At 42.1% G+C, this 20470-nt stretch overlaps 1 protein-coding gene across 1 annotated transcript in view; it reads right to left on the bottom strand.

Annotated features, from left to right (window-relative positions):
* Positions 1–20470, bottom strand: part of SMC6 (structural maintenance of chromosomes 6) — an 869177-nt gene that overhangs the window by 613879 nt on the left and 234828 nt on the right. Inside the window, 1 exon segment of the mRNA XM_053711237.1 lies at positions 5657–5758. Coding sequence (XP_053567212.1) covers positions 5657–5758 — 102 coding nt within the window.

Here is a 20470-nt window from a genome sequence, read left to right as displayed (position 1 = left end):
ACATGGTTATTGGAGCACTTAATGCAACCTTTTGTAGAGTACACCATCCCTGTTACGTGAGACTGGAATTAGGATGCCTTGACTAACAAAGTCACAAGCTTTGCAGTGTGAATGACCACACCTGTATGTTCATGAACATTATAGCCATGTGCTGTTATCTGAAATTCTAGGGAGCATGCTAGGTGAGATCATGTTGGCCAAGGTTAGATTTTTAGCATAAATAAAGTTACAGCCCTCCCCTATCACCTGTTTGAGTATGTCATCCCCATATAAAATGGGGAGAAACTTTCTTATAATATCACGGATCCTGTAAAACTGGTTTGAATATTTTGTAACAAAATTAAGACCATTCTTCCGTTTTTGTTTACCTGTACGGTTTTCGAGAAGGCTATTTCTATCTACTTTTGCTATTTCTTTCTGGGCCACTGCTATGATTTGCTTGGAGTACCCTCTATCCACAAAGCGTCTACTTAGTGTTTCAATTTCTTGTTCAAAATATAATTGTTCCGAGAAATTGCGTCTCACTCTGAGCATTTGACCTTTCACTATGCCTCTAAAGACGTGTTTTGGATGGTTGCTATCAGCATGAAGAAACTGGTTACCAGAGAATGGTTTCCTAAAGAGTTTTGTAGTTACACCTTTTGAAGAAGCTTCAGCGACGAGGGTAAGGTCCAAGAAAACCACCTCATTCTTGTCCCAAGTGTGGGTAAATGATAGACCTTTGTCATTTTTGTTTAAATGGTAAAGATTCAGCATCACGTTGATCACCTTTCCAGATTCATATTAAATCGTCAATATATCTTCTATAAAAAATTATTCTCTTTCCGAAGGTGTCTCTACCCGCATAGACATGGGACAGCTCCCACCAACCCATGAATGGATTTGCGTAGGAGGGGGCGAATTTGGCCCCTATCGCTGTCCCACATCTCTGCAGGTAGAAAGTCCCCTCAAAGAGAAAACAGTTGTGATGGAGTAGAAATTCTGTAACCCTAATGAGAAATGATTACTTCTAGAGAGATTCATTTCATTATCCAAAAAGAAGGAGATGGCTTGTAAACCCAGGGCATGAGGTATTCTTGAGTATAGTGATACAACGTCGACAGTGAGCCAACTGTATTCACTTCTCCATTCAAGCTTGTTGAGCAATCTGAGTATATGTGTTGTGTCCTTAAGGTAGGACGGGAGGTTAAGAACTAGTGGTTGTAGGAATGAGTCCAGCCACTCGGATAGGGGCTCCGAAAAGGGAGCCTATACCCGAGACAATTGGCCTGCCCTTCACATTCTGCAACCCTTTGTGCGTCTTTGGTAGGTGATGGAATATCGGGGTTACCGGATTGATAACATATAGACAATCAGCTGTCTTTCTGTCCATCATCCCTAATTAAAATCCATCATCCAACAGAGAAGACAGTTCCTTCAGAAACCGTTTTACTGGGTTATTGCTGAGCGACTCATATGTCTCTGGGTCATTTAACTGGCGCAGAGCCTCCTGTATAATCTTGTCTGTTCAGTATAACAATACTCCCACCCTTATCAGAATATTTGATTACAATATCTCTATTAGTTTGCAAAGTCACAATAGCATCCCTCTCCTTTTTGGATACATTAAAGTGTGTAAGATCCTCTACGACCCTTTTGTGGAACAATTCAAGCGGTTTGCCACGTGCTTAAATAAGATAGAACTTGAATTTGGTTTCATGGACTTGCCTTTAGCTGGCTCTATAAATTCCACTGCTAGTTGCTCACGTTCAAGCTCTCTAAGGGTTGAAAATGTACAGGCATCTTCAAAGTTCAAGTTTAGATTTTCTCCCTGACCAATCCCAATGTTCTCATCTCCCATGGTCTCTAGTCTATTAGAGAAATAAAATTTCTTCAATGTGAGAGAACGTACAAACTTATTGACATCAAGAACAAATTAAAGACTCTAGTTGGACAGAAGCCTAGGCCATATCCTAGTACCTTTGTTTCTACCTCACTTAAGCGGTATGTGGATAGATTGATAATTGTTTAGTTGTTCTGTGTCTTGTTGTTCCTTAGTAGGTACTTGCTTTTTCCCTTTTGTAAAGTAATTACCTTCTGCCCCCCTCCTTTCTCTATTCCTGTGGCCTGTTGAAAAACCTGGCTATATGGCTGGTGGTTATTTGTACATCATCACCTTTAGTCAAAATGGGTTTTCAGTGAGTATTAATTTGTATTGTTGATCTTATTAGTTCCCTGAGTTTTTGGTTTGGCTCATAGTTCTTTATTCTGTACCATCTGTGTTTTTATGATCTGTGGTGCTGGAACAGTTGTGGTTATGTTCACTGAAATTGTCTATGTATTCATTACCGTATCTGCAGATTCCAAATCTGACCCTGTGTTTTCATCAAAAGAGCTAGAGAAGGCAGACAGTGAGCCATCCTCATCCGTAGTTTCTGGCTCAGACTCACTAAATGTTACTCGCCTTCCCTTATTCTTTTTGGGTCCCCTCTCCTGTCAAATTAGCAAGGAGAAAGGAAAATCCATCTCCTAGGAAACTGAGCTATCAGGATAAACTCAATAAGCTCACACATCCAGAAGAGATTGCGACCCATAGACCGCTCGGGCATCCTGATCTGTAGACCCACACCCAGCTGGACCAACCCAGCCACAGGGATCCAATACAGGGAACAAAGGATCCCGAAAATGGTACAGGAACGAGCGTAAAGATGGTACAGCCATTTCCCCAGAGTACAAGTATAACTTGACTCTGAACCCAGACAAGTCTATAGACCTAAGGATCCAAATAAGGCCCCACAGGCTGACTTGGAGCCAGCAAGACCCCAGGTGGAACCAATTCCACCCTCCACTTCTCGACCAGGAGGAGCCCTAAGAAAGGACTCCACCTCCATAGGAGGGAGAATATCCCCTAAAGAAAAAAGGGAAGAAGCCGGAACTAAACATCCCAACTGGCCAAAAAGCCAGAAAAAGGAATGGACACATATCCAGAGAATCCGGATAGCGAGGAGAACTCCAAGGTCCCGAGCAAAGGAAGGAAACACCCCTAGCCAAAGTCCAACGCTCCAAGGAGCAGGGCTAGAAGTCATCTGAAGGGACTTCCCAAAGCCTCAGGACAACAGAAGGGTTACCTCGAGGTCCAGAAAACTCTACTAGCAGGGCTAGTCTCCCCATCACCTCCACATAGGTAGAGGACACAGGGAAGAGAAAGGCGCTAAACCTTCCCAGCTCCAGGGAACCCTGAGCTAAGCAAAATCCCCACAGGGATCAAACATCATCCGGAACTCCGATCCCTAAAAGGAGTTCTAACTCACCCGGAGACATATAAGGAGACCCAAAGGCCACATAACTAAGTCGGACCACAACCTCCAAGAGTAAAAGCTGTATCTAGATACACTAGAAACAGCTTACACATACACCCACAAGGAGCCGAGAGCTGCAATAGGCTTCAAATTGCAAAACCTTCCGCATGCTGGACAGCTAACCAAACAAGCTGTAGGATGAAGTTCCAACAGGACCATCCAGCGGCCTAAAACTGAAGGCCAAACTACTCAAACAGTGGTGATGGGGCCTAAACCCCCCAACCCTCCCCCACATGGAGGAGGAACTCTAGGATCTGATGAAATTAGAAGTCAGAGTGACAGAGCGGAACACTCCCCCGCCCAGTCATCTATGACTGGAGGCTATAAGGACTGAGACAATCCTTCCCGCCTCACGAACCCACAGGTTCTTCTCGAATGCTTAATGGAACATGAAAAACTACGATAACCTGAGCACTCAGCGCTTCTACTGAACCAGCTCAGCAGAACAGCGCCACATATCTGAACAGCCGCAAGATGGAATGAACCCGACAGGACCAGCCTGTACCAGGGGCCCTAACCGACAAGCTTTCCCTCATAGGGGAAAATTAAACAGACATTTTTAAACGTAGGAGTAACATGTCCAAACAACTTCCGTAGAAGAAACAAAGTATCAATCCCAGATAGTTCCCGAAGGAAACAAAAAAAAGGAAAAAGAAACGGGCCTACCCGTAGGACCAGCCAAAAGGAGCCCCACAAAAAACTGGGAAATAGCTCAAAATATAGACAATAGGAGATTACCTCATCTGCATATGTATAACGAGTTGTAACATTCGGACCATCAGACTGAAAAAGTGACTCAAACAGACGTCTGAAAAATACGCAAAGGGCGCGCAATCCGGTACCGAAAAGCACAACACTCCGGAACAGAACCCTCAGGATACTGCGTAGGCCCAGCCCAAGGCGGAATACCTGGGACAATAGGGCACAAGCACATTCTCAAAGAAACGTCTGGACTATACAGAGGAGCAAGCGAAAACATTATCTGAAGGCAAAAACATGCTGAAAGCCCCGGGGGGGAACACACCATCCCGTGTGGAGGAACTATAAACTGGGTTACCCGCATGTGTAGGAGGAAGAATCGGTAGGGAACTCGCTCCCTGGGAGACAGGTCCCCCAGAGGCGGACGGCTCAGCAGATCCCTGATTCCCTGACCACTAGTAGGGTGCTCTAATATGGCATATGGAAAGAGACTGATTGACAGGAGTCAACGAGGCTAAACCGGATTTGTCACCGGACAGAGAATCTGAATCAGATATTATAATCGTCTTGGTGTCAGAATCCTCCATAACTGAATCTGAAATGAGCACAGTCGCAGCATCAGAATCCCTCATAACTATAAGAGGATATGTCAATATGGACAATAAACAGTAAAAAACAAAAACGGCACCTGACACCACCAACGGCTGGGGCACTCACCACCTCCTATGACCAGACCCCTGCGTAACAGAATATCTCAGTCGCCACACGGTCGGGAAAGCAGAAATGGGAAATAGAGCGTAACCACGTCCGGACACAGAATTAACCGTACAGTCCAAAAAGTGTGCCCAGCCAAAAGGCTGCATCACTTCCAAAGGCCTCAAAGTTCCAAACCACAAGCCCATAGACCTCACACTTAAGCAAGTTGAATCACATAACAAACATGATTATAAACCCCACTGTCCAATACCCCCCTCAGGAGATATTAACCCTCGATTTCAAGATCTAACAGACACTCACCGAGACCCTTATGTTAGAAGTTAAACCCGCAAAGAGCTTTAGCCTCACGGGAAACAACACGTTACAGTACACTGAATAAAGTTAAATGAAACGATCTTACCGGAATTAACGCTGTGGAGCAGGAACACAGCCTTTCAAGTGTGACGAATAGTAGCATCGCCTCCGCCATGGACTTGAGAGAAAAAAAGCAGGAAGCGGAGTTAGACAACGCCGATTGCTTGGCGGGATGGTTTCGCAGAAGAAACTTCAAGCATCTCCAGACTCTCTCCTGTCCCATATCAAAGAGTAATACCCTCCATAAGAGACAAAAAACAAAATTCTGACAGGCCTCTGCCAACCTCCTGAGACGAAAGGCAAAGAATGACTGGGGGATGAGGGGAGTGGGAGGAGTATTTAAGCCTTTGCCTGGAGGTGTCTTTGCCTCCTCCTGGTGGCCAGGTTCTTATTTCCCAAAAGTAATGAATGCAGCTGTGGACTCTTTCCATTTAAGAAGAAAATAATGAAAATACTTTACCAAACATATTTAAAAATGGCATATTACAATCTCAGTATTTAAAATGATTGTTTTAGCTGTCTGTAGTCACTAGTGCTTTTTCACTTACCTCAACTCCCATTTCCACTTGGTCATGAGTCCTAGTTTTTGTCTCCATGATGTAGGAATAATCCTCTTTCATCTGCTCTAACTGTGTTGCTTTCATAAAGAACTGTGTAATAACAATAACAAATAAAAATGATAAAGAAAATACAGTTTGATAAAATATGCAGAAAAAAAAAACTACAATAAAAATTTAAAAAGTCATCCATGTAAAAAACTATTTATGTAAGAACTTACCTGATAAATTAATTTCTTTCATATTGGCAAGAGTCCATAAGCTAGTGACATATGGGATATACAATCCTACCAGGAGGGGCAAAGTTTCCCAAAACTCAAAGTGCCTATAAATACACTCCTCACCACAATTCAGTTTAACAAATAGCCAAGTAGTGGGGTGATAGAAAAAGGAGTAGAAAGCATCAAAAAGTAACTGGAAATATAATTATGCTTTATACAAAAAATCATAACCACCATAAAAAGGGTGGGTCTCATGGACTCTTGCCAATATGAATTATTAATTAATTAATAATTTATCAGGAAAATCCTTACATAAATTATGTTTTCTTTCATGTAATTGGCAAGAGTCCATGAGCTAGTTACGTATGGGATAGCAATACCCAAGATGTGGAACTCCACAGAAGAGTCACTAGAGAGGGAGGGATAAAAATAAAAACAGCCATTTTCTGCTGAAAAAAATTAAATCCACACCCAAAAAATAAGTTTTTCTCATGAATGCAAAGAAAAAAACTTAAGACATAAGACAGTAGAATTTAGTAAATGTATGCAAAGAAGACCAAGTTGCTGCTTTGCAAAAATGATCAACTGAAGCTTCATTCTTAAAAGCCCACGAAGTGGAGACTGATCTAGTAGAATGAGCTGTAATTCTCTGAGGCAGGACCTGACCCGATTCCAAATAAGCCTGATGAATCAAAACTTTCACGAAGATGCCCAGGAAATGGCAGAAGCCTTCTGATGTTTCCTAGAACCGGAAAAGATAACAGACTAGAAGTCTTCCTGAAATCTTTAGTAGCTTCAACATAATATTTCAAGGCTCTTACCACATCCAAAGAATGTAAGGATCTCTTAGGATTAGGACACAAAGAAGAAACAACAATTTCTCTATTAATGCTATTAGAATTCAAAACCTTAGGTAGAAATGTAAATGAATTCCGCAAAACTGCCTTATCCTGATGGAAAAACAGAAAAGGAAATTCACAAAAAAGAGCAGATAATTCGGAAACTCTTCTAGCAGAAGAGATGGCCAAAAGGAACAAAACTTTCCAAGAAAATAGTTTAATGTCTAAAGAATGCATAGGCTCAAACGGAGGAGCCTGTAAAGCCTTCAAAACCAAATTAAGACTCCAAGGAGGAGAGATTGATTTAATGACAGTCTTGATACAGACCAAAGCCTGTACAAAACACTGAATTTTAAGGAAACTTAGCAATCTTTCTGTGAAATCAAACGGAAAGAGCAGAGATTTGTCCCTTCAAGGAACTTGCAGAAAAAACCCTTATCCAAACCATCCTGAAGAAACTGTAAAATTCTAGGAATTCTAAAAGAATGCCAGGAGAAGAACACCATGAAATATAAGTCTTCCAAACTCAATAATAAATCTTCCTAAAAAACAGATTTACGAGCCTGTAACATAGTATTAATCACTGAGTTAGAGAAACCACTATGACTAAGCACTAGGCGTTCAATGATTTGAGATCCTGATGGAAAAACAGACCTTGAGACTTAATGGAAGTGGCCATGGTTGGCAACAGGACATCCGAACAAGATCCGCATACCAAAAACTGTGAGACCATGCAGGAGCTACCAGCAACACAAACGATTGTTCCATGATGATTTTGGAGATCACACTTGGAAGAAGAACTAGAGACAAAAAATATAAGCAGGTTGGTAACACCAAGAATCGGTTAACGCATCCACTGCTTCCGCCTAAGGATCCCTGGACAGGTACCTGGGAAGTTTCTTGTTTAGTTGGGAAGCCATCAGATCTATTTCTGAAAGACCCCAAATCTGAACAATCTGAGAAAACACATCTGGATGGAGCGACCACTCCCCCGGATGTAAAGTCTGACGGCTGAGATAATCCACTTCCCAATTGTCTATACCTGGGATATGAACCGCAGAAATTAGACAGGAGCTGGATTCCGACCCAAGCAAGTATCCGAGATACTTCTTTCATAGCTTGGGGACTGTGAGTCCCACCCCGATGATTGACATATGCCACAGTTGTGATATTGTTCTCTCTTCAAGAGGTCAAACCTGAAGTTCTCTCTTCAAGAGGCCAAACCTGAAGAGCCCTGAAAATAGCACAGAGTTCTAAAATATTGATTGGTAACCTCGCCTCTTGAGGTTTCCAAACCCCTTGTGCTGTCAAAGATCCCCAGACAGCTCCCTAACCTAAAAGATTTGCATCTGTTGTGATCACAGTCCAGGTTGGACGAACAAGAGAGGCTCCTTGAACTATATGATGGTGATCTAACCACCAAGTCAGAGAGAGTCGAACATTGGGATTTAAGGATATTAACTGTGATATCTTTGTATAATCCCTGCACCATTGGTTCAGCATACAAATCTGGAGAGGTCTCTCATGAAAACGAGCAAAGGGGATCGCGTCCGATGCTGCAGTCATGAAACCTAAAACTTCCATGCACATAGCTACCGATGGGGATGATTGAGACTGAAGGTTCCGACAAGCTGAAACCAATTTTAATCATCTCTTGTCAGAGACAGAGTCATGGACACTGAAACCTAAAAAGGTGACCCTTGTCTGAATAATCAAAGAACTTTTTGGTAAATTTATCCTCCATCCATGTCTTTGAAGAAACAACACTAGTTGATTCATGTGAGATTCTGCAGAATGTAAAGACTGAGATAGTACCAAGATATCGTCCAAATAGGGAAACAATGAAATACCCCGTTCTCTGATTACAGAAAGTAGGGCACCAAGAAGCTTTGAAAAGATTCTTGGAGCTGTCGCTAGGCCAAATGGAAGAGCAATAAATTGGTTATGCTGGTCTAGAAAAGAGAATCTCAGAAACTGATAGTGGTCTGGATGAATCGGAATATAAAGATATGCATCCTGTAAGTCTATTGTGGACATATAATGCCCTTGCTGAACAAAAGGAAGAATAGTCCTTATAGTCACCATTTTGAAAGTTGGCAATCATACTAAATGATTCAAAATTTTCAGATCCAGAACTGGCCTAAATGAATTTTCTTTCTTTGGGACAATGAATAGATTTGAATAAAACCCCAAACCCCGTTTCTGTAACGGAAATGGTATGATTACCCCTGAAAGCTTCAGGTCTGAAACACACTTCAGAAAAGCCTGAGTCTTTACTGAATTTGCTGGGATGCGTGAGAGAAAAAATCTTCTCACAGGAGGTCTTACTCTGAATCCTATTTGGTACCTTTGAGAGACAATACTCTGAATCCATTGATTTTGGACAGAATCTGCCCAAATATTTTGGAAGAATCTTAATCTGCTCCCTACCAGCTGAGCTGGAATGAGGGCCGCACCTTCATGCAGACTTGGGGGCTGGCTTTGGTTCCTTAAACTTTAGATTTACTCCAATTTGAAGGAGGTTTCCAATTAGAACCAGAATCTTTGGGGGAAGGATTAGGTTTCTGTTCCTTATTTTTTCAAAAGTAACGAAAACGCTTAGAAGCTTTAGATTTACCCTTAGGTTTTTTATCCTGAGGCAAAAAAACTCCATTCCCCCAGTGACAGTTGAAATAATCGAATCCAACTAACTTATTACCTTGGAAAGAAAAAGATAGTAATCTAGATTTAGATACCATGTCAGCATTCCAATATTTGAGCCACAAAAGCTCTTCTAGAAAAAATAACTAAAGACATAGATTTAACATCAATTTTGATTATATCAAAAATGTCATCACAGATAAAATGATTAGCATGTTGAAGCAAGTGAACAATACTAGACAAATCCGAATCCATATCCTGTTGCGCTAAACTTTCCAACCAAAAAGTTGATATAGCTGCAACATCAGCCATAGAAATGGCAGGCTTGAGAAGGTAGCCAGAATATAAATAAGCTTGCCTTAGATAAGATTCAAGTTTCCTATCTAAAGGGTCTTTAAAAGAAGTACTATCTTCCATAGGAATAGTAGTACGTTTAGAAAGAGTAGAAATAGCCCCATCAACTTTGGGGATCTTTTCCCAAAACTCCAATCTAACTGCTGGCAAAGGATATGATTTTTTTAAACCTTGAAGAAGGAATAAAAGTACCAGGCCTATTCCATTCCATAGAAATCATATCAGAAAAAGCATCAGGAACTGGAAAAACCTCTGGAGTAACCACAGGAGGTTTATAAACAGAATTTAAACGTTTACTAGTTTTAATATCAAATGGACTAGTTTCCTCAATATCCAATGTAATCAACACCTCTTAACAAGGAACGAATATACTCCATTTTAAATAAATAAGTAGATTTGTCAGTGTCAATATCTGAGGAAGGATCTTCTGAATCAGATAGATCCTCATCAGAGGAGGATAATTCAGTATGTTGTCGGTCTTTTAAAATTTCATCAATTAAAATGGAAGAGAAGAGAGGCGCCCAAACCATAAAACAGTATTGTGGTGTAATATAATAGGAGCCCCTCGCTGCCAGATAACCCCGCTGATCCAGATACTCAGAAGAATGGCGGCACGGATGACGTGCCTCAAAGCGCAGGTCGGGACTATTGAGAGTCGCCCGACTGACACACCTCCGTGAGCGTACGTCACTCCCTGTCCACCAATCAGTAAGCACCTCTGTTGGCCTTGTGTGTCTCCAAACAAACCCGAACACCGTCACTGAAGATGTCAGGTATACCACTTCGGGCACAGGCAGCAGGTCTCGGCTTACAAAGGGGGATAGTGTGTGGTAGTAAAAACAACCAGATCGGACAGGTATATAAAAACGTCTGTATTTATTTTAAAAAGAAAACAACAGCAACGCGTTTCCCGGCTAGATATGCCGCTTCATCAGGCTGTGTTATAATGAGCCCTTGCTGACAATAAATACCTAACGAACACCTGTTAGGGGGCGTACCCAACAAGTGATACCCGTCTTCCTGTTCTAAAATTAACCGGTTCATCACCAGCATTGGCCGAGTTAAAACATACTACAGTTGATACATAATCATTAAAACAATAATATAAAACATAATCTAACATCCATTGGCTATTATATTACATGACATATACATATAACATTGACAATAAAAAAAGTGAATATAATGAACCTTCCCTTTTGGGAGTGTACCTCGTTAATAATATGAACCTACTGATATAACAGCATTAATTTGGACAGAAACATACCAATTAAATGCAAGTGTAAATTCAGGGGCCCCATAATGTAGGTGGAGAAATAAATTGATGACCCTAGGAATTAACTGTTCTATTTATGTTTAAAATAATACATTATCATCAACTATTAGTGCGACACTACCACTTATAAAAAATTGTTACGGATACCTTCCAAGAGGAGCAAATCTCGATATTATTAAATGGTGGATGGTAACTAATAATGGTGTATTGCTTGATGAAGCTATATAACATTACCTGCTGGATCTATAAAACTACAAGGGATGGGATTATTACAACAACAAAAAAACCCTGGGAGAAGAGACTCACTGGACCACACAAATTCTTCAAAATGCTGCCAAATCAATATTAAGATTAAGGTCATTGGGATGGAGACTTCCTAAGGTGTGGATCCAGTAAGTCTCCCTCTGTCTTAATCTAGACATCCTATTATATAGGTGTGATGTTGGAATAAATTCTATTGGGCAAAAACTGAAACAATCGACGTGGCCATTATAATGGTAGTTACAGTGTCTGGGGACACTATGGTTCTTTAAATTCTTTTTCATATTTCTCAGATGTTCTGACCATCTGATACTGAGTCTTCTAGAAGTTCTGCCTACATACTGGACCCCACATACACAAGACAATAGATATATTACATATCTAGATGCACATGTGATGTGGCCAATGATAGAGAAAAGTTTGCCTGTGATATTTGATTGAAACATAGTTTATGTATGATTTTAGTGCATAGTGCTATGAACCTATCGGTAAAGAACCTATCTTGTGGCCATTAATCTTAGTTTTATGTTTGACCACCTTACTAGGGGCCAACATCGATTTAAGACTGGGTGCCTTTCTATAGACTATATTAGGTTTCTCAGTCAAAATCTTCCCCAAAATTGGGTCTTTTTGGAGAATTCTCCAATGTTTATTTATTATCTGACGTATTGTTTTATGGTGACGATTGTATTCAGTAATAAAGGGGGTGAATTTTTCCATAAAATCATTTTCATCTTTTCTTGGCTTTGTATTAGTTTTCCTAAAATAATCTTCTCTTTTATCTTCCTTGGCTCGTTTATAGCCCTTTTCTATAATATGTGGAGGATAATGTTTCTCATTGAAACGTTCTTTTAGTGTCATACTTTGGACTTCATAATCCACCAGGGTACTACAGTTTCGACGAATTCTTTTAAATTGACCATATGGCACATTTCGCTTCCATGGGAAGTAGTGGTGACTGGTAAAATCTAAATAGCTATTACAGTCTACCATCTTGAAATGGGTGACAGTAGTGACTTTGGGACCTTCAAATTTCAGGACAAGATCCAGAAATACTATGGTTTCATGATGTATGGAACTAGTGAAGGTTAAGCCTCTGTCGTTCAAATTCAAGTACTCAACAAACATATTGGCTGACGTAATATCGCCCCTCCAGATGAAAATCATATCGTCTATGTACCGCCCATAGAACACCAGGCTCGCCCCAAAAATGCCCTCATAGATGAATTGTTGTTCAAATGAACCCATGAACAGGTTAGCATAACTTGGGGCGAACCTGGTGCCCATGGCGGTACCCTTGACCTGGAGAAAGAATTCATACTGAAACAAAAAAAAATTGTGTCTCAAAATAAAAGAGATCAATTGTAAAATAAAGTCACATTGGGCATCCGGCAGATAGATATCATTTCTTAAAAATTCGGATACTGATGATAAGCCTATTGATTTGGCAGCATTTTGAAGAATTTGTGTGGTCCAGTGAGTCCCTTCTCCCAGGGTTTTTTGTTGTAATAATCCCATCCCTTGTAGTTTTATAGATCCAGCAGGTAATGTTATATAGCTTCATCAAGCAATACACCATTATTAGTTACCATCCACCATTTAATAATATCGAGATTTGCTCCTCTTGGAAGGTATCCGTAACAATTTTTTATAAGTGGTAGTGTCGCACTAATAGTTGATAATAATGTATTATTTTAAACATAAATAGAACAGTTAATTCCTAGGGTCATCAATTTATTTCTCCACCTACATTATGGGGACCCTGAATTTACACTTGCATTTAATTGGTATGTTTCTGTCCAAATTAATGCTGTTATATCAGTAGGTTCATATTATTAACGAGGTACACTCCCAAAGGGAAGGTTCATTATATTCACTTTTTTTATTGTCAATGTTATATGTATATGTCATGTAATATAATAGCCAATGGATGTTAGATTATGTTTTATATTATTGTTTTAATGATAATGTATCAACTGTAGTATTATTGTTTTAATGATTATGTATCAACTGTAGTATGTTTCAACTCGGCCAATGCTGGTGATGAACCGGTTAATTTTAGAACAGGAAGACAGGTATCACTTGTTGGGTACACCCCCTAACAGGTGTTCGTTAGGTATTTATTGTCAGCAAGGGCTCATTATAACACAGCCTGATGAAGCGGCATATCTAGCCGGGAAACGCGTTGCTGTTTTCTTTTTAAAATAAAAACAGACGTTTTTATATACCTGTCCGATCCGGTTGTTTTTACTACCACACACTATCCCCCTTTGAAGGCCGAGACCTGCTGCCTGTGCCCGAAGCGGTATACCTGACATCTTCAGTGACGGTGTTCGGGTTTGTTTGGAGACACACGAGGCCAACAGAGGTGCTTACTGATTGGTGGACAGGGAGTGACGTACGCTCACGGAGGTGTGTCAGTCGGGCGACTCTCAATAGTCCCGACCTGCACTTTGAGGCACGTCATCCGTGCCGCCATTCTTGTGAGTATCTGGATCAGCGGGGTTATCTGGCAGCGAGGGGCTCCTATTATATTACACCACAATACTGTTTTATGGTTTGGGCGCCTCTCTTCTCTTCCTTTCTCACAGCTCCGGATTCCATCGGGACCGAATATCGGGAGTGCAGCCATCGCCTTTGAGTTTCTTTACATCAACTATTTGTCATCACCTGCGCACCCTCTGAGGACTTTTATCCTCCATCCATCAATTAAAATACCTTTTAAGTTTATTGGAAGGCGGGATGGCAGACAAAGCCTTCTGAATCGCATCAGCAATAAAATATTTTATATTCACAGGTATATCGTGTACATTAGATGTTGAAGGAACAACAGGCATTGTACTATTACTGATGGACACATTCTCTGCATGTAAAAGCTTATCATGACAACTATTACATACCACAGCTGGAGATATAATCTCCACAAATTTACAACAGATGCACTCAACTTTGGTAGAACTGTTATCAGGCAGCAGGGTTCCAACAGTGGTTTCGGAAACAGGATCAGATTGATACATCTTGCAAATGTAAGACAAAAAAACAACATATAAGGAAATCGATAATTTTGCTTTATATGGCAGTTTCAGGAATGGGAAAAAAATGCAAACAGCATAGCCCTTTGACATAGAAAAAGGCAAGAGGCATATAGGAATGGGGTTTTAAATAATGAAATTATTTGGCGGCAAGTATGACGCACAACGCAAACTGACATTTTTTTGGTGCTAACAACATCCGGAAATGACACACTAGTGTCATAGTAGACTCAACCTTGTGCAAGGAACTCGGCGTCAACTAAGACTCCAGAAATGACGAATTTGCGTCATCGGACGTACCTTTGCGCGAAAAATGAATGACGCAATAAACTTTGGCATTTTGCACCCTTGCGAGCCTAATTTTGCCCGCGAAATTCAATATAAAAGCAGTCGAGGGGAAAAAAAAAGACTATACCCCAGGTAAGAAAAATATTTCCCAAATATGTTTTTTCCCAAATATGAAACTGATAGTTTGCAAAAGGAAATATACATAAACCTGACTCATGGAAAATATAAGTACAATACGTAAATTTTGAATTTCATATTAATGCATAAAGTGCCAAACCATAGCTGAGAGTGTCTTAAGTATTTAAAACATACTTACCGAAAGACACCCATCTACATATAGCAGATAGCCGAACCAGTACTGAAACAGTTATCAGTAGAGGTAATGGAATATGAGAGTATATCGTCGGTCTGGTTAAGGGAGGTAGGAGATAAATCTCTACGACCGATATCAGAGAACCTATGAAATAGATCTCCCGCAAGGAAAACCATTGTATTGAATAGGTTATACTCCCTTCACATCCCTCTGACATTCACTGTACTCTGAAAGGAATCGGGCTTCAAAATGCTGAGAAGAGCATATCAAAGTAGAAATCTTAGCACAAACTTACTTCACCACCTCCATAGGAGGCAAAGTTGGTTTTATAGGCATTTTAAGGTTTGGGAAACTTTGACCCTACTGGTAGGATTGTATATCCCATACATCACTAGCTCATGGACTCCTGCCAATTACATGAAAGAAAACTACATACGACATGGGAAAAAAACGGAAGCCCAGGAAACCACTCATCAGTTACTTAACCTGTAAAGCCGTGCTACAGACCACTCAGACTCAGAGTCTGCTGAGCACAAAGGCTTCCAAGCAGTCAATCCTGCGGCACTCAACAACCACAGAAAACATTTCTGACCTAGAACCAAAAAAACCTCTAAACCCCCGAGAGGAGGAGAAGAACCCGGAAGAAATCCATAGGACGGGCTCAAGCTAAACTGGCAAAAACCCTATCTACCCCGAGAGGGAGAATAGAAGACCATATGAAATATCAAAAGGAGCCAAATCAACGTAGAGCAACCCGAGGTTGCCACAGGACCACTGTCCAGGGAAACAAATTCCATAAGAGGACAAGGACCCAAAGATAAGTCCCTAGTCAGGAGGAAAACAAAAACATCACTAGGAATACCAGAAAGTCACCCACAGAAACCTGACACCACACCAACCATGGTGATCCAAAACACTGCAAGTTGCCCCTTGAAACCTAGACAAGTCAAAACCCGCCCAGCTTAACAAGAATAGACACGCAGAGACAGAAAACTGTCCTAGTCTCTAAAAGAGCTCTCCAAGAGGGCACAGAGCCATCTGTGCGCAAAACTCGCGATGATCAAACTCCAGGCAGCCAAGCTGTCCTGAGCCATAGTGGGATACCTCCCACAAAAAAAGACCTGAAAGACTCGACAACAGCTCCCGTTCAAAGAGCGTTCAATCCTGGCAGCAGACGCAGCCAGTAGAGAGATGGACACAAAGAATTCCCCCATTAAAGGGGAGGACAGATTCACCACCAGCAGATGGAGCCCCAGTCTTCCTTCCAGGTCCCAACCCAAAGGCCAGTAAAAGACCGAAAACAAGAGAGACCGAGACCCTTGAAAGAAAAAGGATGAATCTATGAGGAATCAAACTCCCCGAGTAGAATCCTGACCGAACTGGCAGGCTATCCTGAACTTATGACAGGAACCTCATGCACGGGTCAAAGGACCCCTACACAGCAGCCTTCCAAAAGGAAGGAACACTCCCCAGAAATTACTCTGACCCACAGCATCACGATACCAGAGGGGGGAAAAAACCTACAAGACGAGAAAAACAAGGACCCACGGGTCCTACACAGATACTGAGGTACCTCTCAATACAGGAGAACACGTAAAAACCCCTTCCTCACCCCAGGTGAGAATAGGATTTAGGCAACAGTAACCACCTACCAATAGAGGCTAAACCCCAATATCGTCCATCCAGTTGGAACCGCAACTGAAGCCTACCTGAAGCCTACCAGAAGCATCAGAGGTCCCAGCAGACAAGTAGGGATCTGTCAGAAACCTTAAACTGAAGTCTCAAGCTGATATAAATTTCCCATGAGAGTCAGAAACCACCCGTCACTTCCATAGGGCCACACAGGAGAACAAACCCTAAGGTTAAACAGGACCAGCCATATAAATTCCAGGCAAGAGGCATGGTTCTAAGCCGGATTCCTCGAAAAACAGAATCGATCCAAAGCTCCTTAGGAACCTGTAAGCTGCCTCCTATGGTTAGGAGCGCACCCAGACAGAGCCTTCCACCATCAAAATCCTTAGATGTAAAGAACCTAGCAACAGCCACAAAACCAAGAGTCCAAAAGAGGATCCCCCAGCGGTTTCAGAAGGGGACAACCAGTTCCCCTGGACTACAAGGTAATCCATGTAGACAGGCCCAACGACCTGACCCACACACTACAGAATATCAATGGTCAAATTTTAGACCCAGACAGGCGGAAAGACCACAACTGACCCCTGACCTATCGCTAAGACCAAAAGGCTAGATCTGCAATAAGATGAACAGATAGCATCCAAAAGTCCAAAGACCCTGGTATCTTCTCATATCTTGAGAAACTGACAGTTTCCAGAGATCCTTGCAGGATCAAACTCCCGACATCCTTGAAATGGAACAACAACGGGAGCCTCACAGCTCTCGGTAGAAAGACAGGGAAGCCCCTGTACTCTACGTACTAGAGTAAACTAAACACTGAGAAAGGAAGGAAGAAGGACATGACCACACTTCCAGATAAATAACCCAACCCAAGAAGGGAGGGAAAGAAACATCTCCCACGCAAAGTGAATGCCACTAGGTCACGGAGTCGTCATCCGGAAAAACTGCAAGTGGAGACACAAATCGTCCACCCTATAGTAGACCTCCAGAAGTCAATCTCATCTCCAGATCCAAAGAAATGGAAGCCTACTATTCCGAGTCTCCAGGTACCCTAGGAACCACAATGACATCTGCAAAAAAAAACAGTCACGCATGGCAGGATACAATGTAAGTAAGAGCCAACTTATGTCGGAGCTCACAACCTTCCTACCGGAAGCGTTGTATGTACTCCCCAGGCCACTTACATCACAGTAGAATCCAAGCCCAGAGTCCATAACACTGGGCCATAAGAGACAGTTCTCTATGTCTTTTTTTTCTTCCAAATCCAACAGGATAACCAGCACAACGAGGGCGACATAAATCCAAGAAAACAGTAGACAGGGCCCGACCAGTACCTGCCTGGTACAAGAACACTCCAGAACTGTGTAAGGTCCAAAGGTTCGATAATATGAACTATAAAAACAGAATTTATGTTTACCTGATAAATTACTTTCTCCAACGGTGTGTCCGGTCCACGGCGTCATCCTTACTTGTGGGATATTCTCTTCCCCAACAGGAAATGGCAAAGAGCCCAGCAAAGCTGGTCACATGATCCCTCCTAGGCTCCGCCTACCCCAGTCATTCGACCGACGTTAAGGAGGAATATTTGCATAGGAGAAACCATATGTTACCGTGGTGACTGTAGTTAAAGAAAATAAATTATCAGACCTGATTAAAAAAACCAGGGCGGGCCGTGGACCGGACACACCGTTGGAGAAAGTAATTTATCAGGTAAACATAAATTCTGTTTTCTCCAACATAGGTGTGTCCGGTCCACGGCGTCATCCTTACTTGTGGGAACCAATACCAAAGCTTTAGGACACGGATGAAGGGAGGGAGCAAATCAGGTCACCTAAATGGAAGGCACCACGGCTTGCAAAACCTTTCTCCCAAAAATAGCCTCAGAAGAAGCAAAAGTATCAAATTTGTAAAATTTAGAAAAAGTGTGCAGTGAAGACCAAGTCGCTGCCTTACATATCTGATCAACAGAAGCCTCGTTCTTGAAGGCCCATGTGGAAGCCACAGCCCTAGTGGAGTGAGCTGTGATTCTTTCAGGAGGCTGCCGTCCGGCAGTCTCATAAGCCAATCGGATAATGCTTTTAATCCAGAAGGAGAGAGAGGTAGAAGTTGCTTTTTGACCTCTCCGTTTACCAGAATAAACAACAAACAAAGACAAAGTTTGTCTGAAATCCTTAGTAGCTGCTAAGTAAAATTTGAGAGCACGAACTACATCCAAGTTGTGCAACAAACGTTCCTTCTTTGAAACTGGATTAGGACACAAAGAAGGCACAACTATCTCCCGGTTAATGTTTTTGTTAGAAACAACTTTTGGAAGAAAACCAGGTTTAGTACGCAAAACCACCTTATCTGCATGGAACACCAGATAAGGAGAAGAACACTGCAGAGCAGATAATTCTGAAACTCTTCTAGCAGAAGAAATTGCAACCAAAAACAAAACTTTCCAAGATAATAACTTAATATCAACGGAATGTAAGGGTTCAAACGGAACCCCCTGAAGAACTGAAAGAACTAGGTTGAGACTCCAAGGAGGAGTCAAAATTTTGTAAACAGGCTTGATTCTAACCAGAGCCTGAACAAAGGCTAGAACATCTGGCACAGCTGCCAGCTTTTTGTGAAGTAACACAGACAAGGCAGAAATCTGTCCCATCAAGGAACTTGCAGATAATCCTTTTTCCAATCCTTCTCGAAGGAAGGATAGACTCTTAGGAATCTTAACCTTGTCCCAAGGGAATCCTGCAGATTCACACCAACAGATATACCAAATTATGTGGTAATTTTTCTGGTTACAGGCTTTCAGGCCTGAACAAGAGTATTAATAACAGAATCTGAGAACCCTCGCTTTGATAAGATCAAGCGTTCAATCTCCAAGCAGTCAGCTGGAGTGGGTCGAACGGACCTAGAACAAGAAGGTCTCGTCTCAAAGGTAGCTTCCATGGTGGAGCCGATGACATATTCACCAGATCTGCATACCAAGTCCTGCGTGGCCACGCAGGAGCTATCAAAATCGCCGACGCCCTCTCCTGATTGATCCTGGCTACCAGCCTGGGGATGAGAGGAAACGGCGGGAACACATAAGCTAATTTGAAGGTCCAAGGTGCTACTAGTGCATCCACTAGAGCCGCCTTGGGATCCCTGGATCTGTACCCGTAGTAAGGAACTCTGAAGTTCTGACGAGAGGCCATCAGATCCATGTCTGGAATGCCCCACGGTTGAGTGACTTGGGCAAAGATTTCCGGATGGAGTTCCCACTCCCCCGGATGCAATGTCTGACGACTCAGAAAATCCGCTTCCCAATTTTCCACTCCTGGGATGTGGATAGCAGACAGGTGGCAGGAGTGAGACTCCGCCCATAGAATGATTTTGGTCACTTCTTCCATCGCTAGGGAACTCCTTGTTCCCCCCTGATGGTTGATGTATGAACTTGGCCCTCGCTAGCTGAGGCCAAGCTTTGAGAGCATTGAATATCGCTCTCAGTTCCAGAATATTTATCGGTAGAAGAGATTCTACCCGAGACCAAAGACCCTGAGCTTTCAGGGATCCCCAGACCGCGCCCCAGCCCATCAGACTGGCGTCGGTCGTGACAATGACCCACTCTGGTCTGCGGAAGGTCATCCCTTGTGACAGGTTGTCCAGGGACAGCCACCAACGGAATGAGTCTCTGGTCCTCTGATTTACTTGTATCTTCGGAGACAAGTCTGAATAGTCCCCATTCCACTGACTGAGCATGAACAGTTGTAATGGTCTTAGATGAATGCGCACAAAAGGAACTATGTCCATTGCCGCTACCATCAAACCTATCACTTCCATGCACTGCGCTATGGAAGGAAGAGGAACGGAATGAAGTATCCGACAAGAGTCTAGGAGTTTTGTTTTTCTGGCTTCTGTCAGAAAAATCCTCATTTCTAAGGAGTCTATTATAGTTCCCAAGAAGGGAACCCTCGTTGACGGA

Source organism: Bombina bombina, chromosome 4 (assembly GCF_027579735.1).
Source record: "Bombina bombina isolate aBomBom1 chromosome 4, aBomBom1.pri, whole genome shotgun sequence".
Classification (NCBI taxonomy): domain Eukaryota; kingdom Metazoa; phylum Chordata; class Amphibia; order Anura; family Bombinatoridae; genus Bombina; species Bombina bombina.
This window is presented reverse-complemented; position numbering and strand designations above follow the sequence as displayed.